The sequence below is a fragment of the Accipiter gentilis genome, chromosome Z (assembly GCF_929443795.1).
Source record: "Accipiter gentilis chromosome Z, bAccGen1.1, whole genome shotgun sequence".
NCBI classification, from domain to species: Eukaryota; Metazoa; Chordata; class Aves; order Accipitriformes; family Accipitridae; genus Astur; species Astur gentilis.
In genome coordinates this window covers 2,085,960-2,095,211 of record NC_064919.1, presented here as the reverse complement: position 1 = coordinate 2,095,211, position 9,252 = coordinate 2,085,960, and the positions used below count along the sequence as shown (strand labels likewise).

Below are 9,252 nucleotides of genomic sequence, written 5' to 3'. Positions count from 1 at the left end.
TGTGAAATTCAAACAAAACTGCATTCTTTTATATTAACAAAGCATGAAGTTTCACTATGAGGTTAATAGAACAGACGCAGATGGAAATTTATAATGCATATACTACCATCAGAAAAGCAACACGCCTGCCATGAAAAAAGAAAATACAAGAAGTAAAAAAGGAAGTTTAGACAATTTACTGATGCTAGAGCTTCATAGACACTAAGTGGAAAATGAACCTGATACATTAGTTGTACGTGTGTTCTTTTCATCCAGCTCAACCGACTGTCTTTGCAATTGCCTGCAATTTCAAACTGCTTGGCAATTCTTCTAGTTTTTCTGCAGTATCAAGAATAGTATATTGTTATAATATAGGAAAATTCCTCTTCTTGCTTTTTCCTGTAAGTGATCTTTTTTTGCAATATGAAAAATTTAGGCCCTTAAACGCTAATCTATTTTGATGGTTTCTGAGCAGACCATCTTTCATGCTGAGCAGTCTGGCCTTTTGGCCTCATTTTTCTTGCAACTATAATACTACTAATAAAGCAATAGGCACTAAATCTCATTACACAGAAAGTATCTGGTGCTGAGCAGTGAGTTTATATAAAGCAACAGGCACTAAATCTCATCACACAGAAAGTATCTGGTGCTGATCAGTGAGTTTATATCTGTGCAAACTCTAGACCAACAACAAATACAAGGTAATTTGTAGTTACTTTTATTTACCTCAACTTAGAGAAAATAAACCATAAAAGTACAATACTGATTTATAGATTAAATCAAGGTTTCATTTTCCATTTGGAGACCTGGCATTCAGAAATGTTGGGTTTTTATTGAAAACTTTTTATGTGAAAACTTACCAAATTTGTCCAGGTCCTCCTCAGTGGTTTCAGCGGTGAGGTAATTAGTGCAGATGGGCACTTCAAAAAAAAAAAAAAAAGAAGAAAAAAAAAAAAAAAGGCAACAAAACAAAGACAACAGCCCAAACCAGAACCCTTCTGTGACTCTACATTATATACCCAGGGTATGAGGCAGGAAAATAGTCATTCACTGGCTTCTGTTCTTAAAAAGAATCCATTTATAAAGACACTGTCATATATGTCCTATTATCACATGCCATTTCTCACATCACATGTACAGTTCTCAGCCAGTAAAGGCTCCTGAGCAGCCAAATACCTCTTGAGAGTGGGCTGCCATTCTGGAAGAAGTAGTATAAGAGTGCAGGAGAATGAGAGAGGCTGTGAGACTAAAATTAAGTGATTTTCTGTTACAGTGAAAGTGGTGAAGACAACATTCAAATCCATGAAAATTGTTCAGTTACCACACACAGATCATCCTCTCTTGCTGCCTCGATACAGGCCTTTGTAGTTAAAGGTATGTGGCCAGCAGAGGAGGCTGAGAACTACAAGGACTATAATAAATAGCAGTGAAATCATAACAGAAGGGAAAATAAGAAAGCAGAAATCAGGAAAATAAATAAATAATAAAAAAGAAGCCGCTGATTTGAAGTCTAGCTCTGAACTGTATCTTTGGATTTTTGGAAACCAACTTTATTTTTTAATCATTAAATGGCCATCCAATGACCACTTGGAAGTCGTTTAACATCTGTATAAGGAAAGCTGATTGACAATGTGCTCTGCCTTTTAATTCTGGAGAAGTGCAGTTGTATAAAATGGGTTAGAAGGTAACTTTAAACAGGAAACTGACTCCTAATGAGGTTTGATTTGTGACTTGTTGAGAACTTGCAACTTTGATACATGAATAACTTTTTTTGTTATGCATATACTATGTGGTAGATATTTTGTATATCTAGGTATGATCTTTTTTCTTTAATTTTCTCTTCTTAAAATGCACATTAACTCACATGTTCAGCTGACTTTATTAGATCATTTTCATTTCCCTGATGTAATGAATGATATCTGCACTCCTGTGGTATGTTTTCAGTAAGAAAAATCAGAAACGTTATCCATTACTGAGCAAAACCGTAGGCAGGCAAAGGGCAGAGCTTCTGCAGGAGCACGTTAAGTAGTTTGAGGCACTTCTCCCTGCAGAATTCACGCGCTGGGTCACTCGGTCTTAAGCGCTTATCCAGGGGATCATAAAGTGGATTAAAATAGCCCAGAACTTTCAAAACCTGCTGAGCATATGCCATCCCTTCCCTTCCCTGCCCCCCCAACTACAGCAGCATCTCCTGCCAAGGTGGTCCCACATCTCTCCCAGTCCCTTGTGGAAGGGGACACCCGGGCAGCAGAGACCTGCGGAGTGGTTTGGTCAGTACCTCTGGCCGGGCCACCCCAGCAGAGACCTTTCCCCATTCCCCGTGGTGCTTGCTCCATGGCCAGCTCTCCCCACAGCTTAGCCTCAGCACAAGGCCAAGCCAACAAGCCTTGGCAAGGAGAACCAGGGCAGGCTGGGGTGGGATGGATGGTGCTCCTCTGCATGACGTGATGGTCTAGATCCACCCTGGGGTGATGGCTTGTGTTTCTAAACCAGCAGAAATAAAGTACTTTTTTTGATCCTGCGGATCTAATGCCATTAATAACACTTGTTAAGCAATGACGTGAGAATTACACGGTGCAGCCGTACACCTGCAGTTGGGGATACTTACCGCTGGGAGTGGGGTGTCTTATTCTGCAGCATGTTTTCAGCCCTTCACCTCTGCAGCAGGTTGGGGCAGGTGAGTGCCAACTGGGTCCCCTCCTCGTGGTACAGGACCTTGTTCCCTCCACCGCCGAAAGCAGCAAGCTTGTAGAGCAATCCTTGCACTGCACTTCTGCAGCAGCAGCAGAGCTGGCTTCTGGTAATCCATGAATCACCCTCACAGCGTTAGCAGCTTTCCACAACTCAGTAGTTGCTTTCACAGCTCTGTTCTGCTACAAACTGGATCTGGTTTAAATTAAAAAACTGTTATTTTTCTTTCTCCTCCTGCCATCGGATCTTTTTTTCACCCCTTTCATAGTTTTGATTCAGTGTCAGGCTGATACTGCATTACTTGATCTGATACAGTAATATTAGAAAAAAAATAGTTAAAGTAGATGTTAATAAGTGGCCAGGAGTAGATAACATTTATGAGGATGTTCCTCAGAAACTCCAATAAGAAACCACAGAACTGGGTCTGGGGTCTGTGTATCATTGGAGGTGCCGTTGGAGGCTGCCAGTATGTTCAAAAATTGCTTTAGCAGGGCCTGTGGAATGCCGAAGCAGTGGGACTGGCTGCCATTCCTGGTGAGATGATACCGTCTGTGATAGAGAATGAGATCAGGGGACACGTGGGTGAACACAGTCTGTTGGGAAGGTGTTGGAGAGGCTCCAGTGAAGACCAGCATCACTGGCATTTGGAGGAAGGGCGGTAAGTATGCCGATAAAGGGGGTCGTGTGGGCATAATAATCCTCTTGCATTTTCAAAAAGCCTTTGAGAAGCTTTTTGCAAATCTTATTAAACTTTGTAAAGAAACTAAGTTGCCACAAGATTGGACAAGAGGTTGGTTTTTGGGTTGAAAGCTGCTGTAAGAAGAGGAAGTGAAGGACAGGGCTTAGTGGTCACTCTCCAGAAGGGAGGGGATTTGTGGAGTCAGGGAATAATTCAGGTTGGAAGGGACCTCTGGAGGTCATCGAACCCAGCCCCCACTCCAAGCACGTCTATCGACCTCGGGTTGTGCAAGGACTTTTCCAGTGAAACCTTGCATGCCTCCAAGGATGGTGATGCCACAACTTCATACAAAAGCCTTGGGATTTGTGCTGATCTTTTGGATGTCTCCACCAGGGACATCTAGAAAGCAGTCAACAGTGAAATCTCTTGGGCTGGAGGGATAGCAACCTCTGGCCCAGAACTGCTGTGCCACCTCTGAAACTGGCTCCAGTATTGATGGGGGGATGGAAACCTCCTGTGCTTCCAAGCCCAATCAGCCCTACAGCATTTTTCTAGCATAGTTGTACTGAAAAATATTAGTGGTCCTTAACACTGTTCCACTGCTCATTCCTTGCTTTCTCACACGTGGGCTGTTTTCAGTGGTTTGGATGTGGCAGATGGCTACAACAACAGAAAAACTCCTTTTGTTTGCTGGTTCTTTGTCCCTGCAGGTCTCAGCTGGCAGACCTCGCAGCAGCGATCTCCACTGTGAACAAGCACTAATAAAGTCAAGCCTGTCACAGGTTGTATTTTGCAACATTAGGAGGAAACAGATCTATTCAGCAAAACGTATTACTGTTACCTGGAGTCATCTTGTACCTTTGAAAAAAAACCCAAAAACAAACCTGGAAATTTACCTCACCTAGAGCAACGTAATTTCCTGTGCACCTAAAGCGCTCAGAACATCACCAGCATGCAGACTCAGATAATGAGTGGGCTTGGCAACAGCTTTGAATGCAAGTGCAGTAAATCCCCTCACTGCCCTGAAAATATGGGCCATATTAGTTAGTCATATACGGACCAGTGCAAATGAAGCTACAGCTTCCACAAGGAAAAAATCTTCCTCCTTGACTTTTTGCAGTTATGCCCTTGCCGTGGAAAGTATCATTACCCTTTGTCAGCAAAGACTGCGTATTTGTTTTCATTGCTTTATCTGAGATACTCGCTGGCAACCTTCAAGAAAAATAATTTGAAACAAAATAATAATGTGTCAGTGTAAAGTGCACAAGGCCAAATAAGCTAGTTTTTTCCTGAACCCTGTCAAAGACTCCCTTTTCTGCAGTTTTTTCTTTGTATGTCAGCAGCAGTGGCAAACGCCTGCTGCTGAAATGTTTGCTGAACATAAGATACTTACCTTCCAGATTGCCAGACAGGGAACAGTCAAGCAATCCTCTATAATCCTCTTCTCTCAGTTAAACAATCTTTTATGGCTTTCCCTTGCAGTGCCTATCTAACTTGCAGAATGCATCTGAGTTAGAGGTACCAAGCAGCTCCTCCATTTATGGTTTAATTACCCTGCAAAACTGAACTAATTTCCTTTTCTGTTTTCTGTTTGTTTGTTTGAAATGCATTGCGTAGGCCCTCAGCAATGCAGACAAAACTGTTGTTACAGGGGTTACAGACCGACTTTCACAGAACAGACAGCATTTTTCATCCAATATTAATGCTTGCTTTTTAAATGTTGTTTTAAACTTTTTGATTGCTGAAGTGTTACTAAAACAGTATGGTATTTTAGTCTGTAAGCTTTAAGTGCTGTTCATCAGGTGAGATGAGTGCCACATCCACCATCTGCGTAATTTGCCAGAATTGATGCTTCTGGCAGTCCTAATTAGTTTCCCAGATGGTTCAAGAAAAGAGTGAGAGAAAAACAAGTGTTTTTTGTCACCCTCCATCTCTCTTAGTACCCCTGCCCTTCGCACCCTTGGGCAGGGCTAGGTGTGCAGCAATGACTAAGCTATGCTAATTGGAGTTTGGGTTAATTGGGTCACTTCTCACTAGGGCTGCCTTATTTACCAGCCCAGTTTTTCCTTGGTGCTACAACTCTCTATGTCTGTGCATGTCTGCGTGTGTATATGTATATACATGTATGTATACATGTATGCAAATATGTGTGTATATGTATATATACACACATGCATGCATATATACGTGTGTGTGCATATTTATTTATTTATTTAGCTACACTAGGTTACGCTCAGTAGTGTTGTAAGGAACTTTTCTCTCAAAGGTTTCCTCATTTTCAACATCTAGACCACTACAAGTTCAAATTTAAGGATTTCAAGGGATATTCAGTGCCCTTGAAAAAATACACTAATAGACACGGTTGCAAGAGTGTGATGGCTCTGAGTATGTCGGCTATCACAAAACAAACTTCATGCACCCTGTGTTTGGACATGACTGAGGATTTGGATGTGGAGGATGATACATCATAGTCTGAGGATCATCTGGGGAAAACCCAGTGGCTTCCTTTGATTGTCTACTTTTTTTAACTCACCTAAGAATCATGGATTCAAACTTTTTTGGGGGAGGGGGAACAAAAACAAAACCTCCACCTGTCATTTGTCTTTTGTAAGCAAAGCTAGATTGAAAAGCAGAAGCTGGAATGTGATAAAACATGGGGAAACAAAAGTTCTGGTAAATTATCTGTTGTTGTTTTATGTTGGGTTTTTGTTGGGTTTTGCTTTTTTTTTTTTTCCCTTCAGTAGGCCCTGTAGAATTTATAATAAAAATATAAACATCATTTGACTTTATTAGCGTACAACAGATACTAATGCTTCTGATTTTTAAAACTGGCCTGGCCAATCAATACAAGATTGGTATAAAACTTTGGCAGTGACATCAGTTGTCATCTCCACATTTGCCAATAGTGGAATAGTACCTTTCTCTCTTGCAGGCAACAGTCTATTAATTATTCTGTTGATAATTGTATCAAGACCTGTGTTGAAAGAGTTCTTGCCTGTGGGATTAACAGCAGCATGCGTTCGTGTAATAGAGAGGGTTTATCTATCATTTAGTGCGTCCAAAGTATTTTTACTCTGTTTTTGTTACTCTAGTGTGTATCGTGGTATCTGACGGAGAGCATGCCATTTTAGAGTGGATTTGGATCCAGGTATTTTTGTTCATTTTATTATAATTAGAGCTTGCCCTTTTTGAAAACTGTGCTTTAAACGGTAAGAAATCTATGTGGCATTTCAGAAGTTATCAGCCTAATACTGAAAAGGTAGATACTATTTCACTGGGGGGGGGGCGGGGGGGGAGGTTTAAATATTGTAAAACAGAGGGTCTTCACACTGCTCTCGCCTTCAGCTGTGACGGTCCCTGGGGTCGCGGTCTCTCCCCTGGTGCAGACAAGCTGTGGCTGGTCTGTGCTCTGCAGGGCAGGAGCAGCAGCAGGAGCAAGAGAAGGAGCAGGAGCAAGGGAAGGAGCAGCAGGAGCAAGAGAAGGAGCAGGAGCAAGGGAAGGAGCAGCAGGAGCAGCAGCAGCAGCAGGAGCAGGAGGAGCAACAGCAGGAGCAGCAGCAGCAGCAGCAGCAGGAGCAGCAGGAGCAGCAGCAGGAGCAGCAGCAGCAAGAGCAGCAGCAGGAGCAGCAGCAGCAGCAGCAGCAGCAGCAGCAGCAGGAGCAGCAGGACCAGGAGCAGCAGCAGCAGCAGCAGCAGCAGCAGCAGGACCAGGAGCAGCAGCAGGAGCAGCAGCAGCAGCAGCAGCAGCAGCAGCAGCAGGAGCAGCAGCAGCAGGAGCAGCAGCAGCAGGACCAGGAGCAGCAGCAGCAGCAGCAGCAGCAGCAGCAGCAGCAGCAGCAGGACCAGGAGCAGCAGCAGGAGCAGGAGCAGCAGCAGTGTGCCGTGGCGTGGCGTGGCGTGGCGTGGCGTGCCGTGCCCTTATCCCCCCGCGGCGGGTGGCGCTCTGCTCTCTGCCCCAGCGCCCTTCCTCTGCCTTTGCTGACCTGGCTGCTCCGCGTTGGCTCTGCGGCAACGTCAGCTCGCTCTGCCCATTGCGTGTGCTGTGCTCCTGCTGGCTGACGTCAGGAGACGATGGCTGTGACCGAGCGGGCGGCTGCTCGCCTTACTCCTCGAGTGCACCGGCAGCCGCCGAGTAACGCGGCCGCCAGTGCTTGGGCTGCTGCCGCCGCGTCCGCTGCTGCCCCTGCTGCCCCTGACACTGCTGCCGCTGCATCGACTGCTGCCCCTGCCGCTGCTACTACTGCTGCCCCTGCTACTGCTGCTACTGCTACCACTGCATCTACTGCATCGACTGCTGCCCCTGCTACTGCTACTACTGCTGCCCCTGCTACTGCTACTACTGCTGCCCCTGCTGCCCCTGCTACTGCTACTACTGCTACCACTGCATCTACTGCTGCCCCTGCTGCCCCTGCTACTGCTACTGCTGCTACTACTGCTGCCCCTGCTACCGCTACTACTGCTACTACTGCTACCACTGCATCTACTGCTGCCCCTGCTGCCCCTGCTACTGCTACTACTGCTACTACTGCTGCCCCTGCTGCCCCTGCTACTGCTACTACTGCTACCACTGCATCTACTGCTGCCACTGCTGCCCCTGCTACTGCTACTACTGCTACTACTGCTGCCCCTGCTGCCCCTGCTACTGCTACTACTGCTACCACTGCATCTACTGCTGCCACTGCTGCCACTGCTGCCACTGCTACCACTGCATCTACTGCTGCCACTGCTGCTGCTGCCACCGGTGCTGCTGTGGGGTGCATCTGGGGTCCATCCCCCGGCGCAGCCGTCCCCCATCTATCCCGTCCGGCGGCGGGCGAGGGAATGCGGCAAGGGCCCCGGGGTGGCCACTGAGCGTGGACGCCGACGAATAAAAAGCCGAAGCCGGCCGGGGATTTGTAATGCAAGTGGCGTTTCCAGGTTTCTTTTCCGCTTTGCGCTCGTTCTGCTGTTGGATTTGAGATCATGTATGTGTTTCGCTGTTCATTACAGGGGGGTGTTAAAATCTAGGGAGGGAAGAGGATTCAGAGGGATTAATATGTTAGGTTTGATTTAAGGGGATTTTTTTTTTTTTTTTTTTTTCCTCTTAGCCCTGCCCTTCATCTTTGTTAACACAGCCTTGTCTTTATTATTTTTATTTTAGGTCGGTTAATATTGTAGCCTTCGGGAATGAAAGAGACAGCTTTTCTGAGGACAGTCAGCAGCCAAGCCTGATCTGGAGCTATCTCAGGAGGAGTGTTCTTGTTTCCCGGATTGACAGCAGTTTGTCTGCCAGTCACGTTGGAAACCCAGTTTTTACCGAATATCAAGCCTGCGTGTTTGGAAATGTCAGACTGGTGGTACATGACTGTCCTGTCTGGGTAAGAGATCCGTCTCAATCTTTTTAACCACACTTAACAGCGTAAGTGGTTTTCATCAAATGAAAATGTATCCTAATTTTTAAACTGCTCTTATAATTGTGGGATTTTGTTCATATTTTAATTACTGCTAACAGTAAAAGCGTATAAAATGTAACCAGGTAAATGCTGCAAAGTCTCCGAGGTGCTACAAAAAGTTTCTCATTAACAAGTTGCTGCCCACCTCTTCTGTAGGAAGGTGATATTTTCAACTGTGCTGTTTAATGAAAACTTTATTGACGATAATCCAGAGGTAAACAAGAACCCCTTTTTCACGACTCCGCATCATAAGCACTCTCCAAATATTTATCAACAATAAAACAAAGCGTACATATTTTTTTCTGTAAAAATGAAAAGGCAGTCAGTTTTCCAGCTTTGAAAAGTGAAAGATTATAATATTTTATATCTTGCAAAATACAGTATATGGAGAATCATTTTACTTCTGTTATAATGAATAATCACATCTTAACATGGTTTCCTTTATCTGAAGGTGAATACAAATGATTTTGG

General features: G+C 44.8%; 1 protein-coding gene across 1 annotated transcript in view; it reads left to right on the top strand.

The window, feature by feature from the left end:
• The first annotated feature begins 8,033 nt into the window (after nucleotides 1-8,033).
• Nucleotides 8,034-9,252, top strand: part of LOC126036367 (rho-related BTB domain-containing protein 3-like) — a 34,823-nt gene continuing 33,604 nt past the window's right edge. Inside the window, exons 1-2 of the mRNA XM_049796040.1 lie at nucleotides 8,034-8,313; nucleotides 8,490-8,706. Coding sequence (XP_049651997.1) covers nucleotides 8,312-8,313; nucleotides 8,490-8,706 — 219 coding nt within the window. The 5' untranslated portion in view covers nucleotides 8,034-8,311. The remainder of the gene's footprint in view (nucleotides 8,314-8,489; nucleotides 8,707-9,252) is intronic.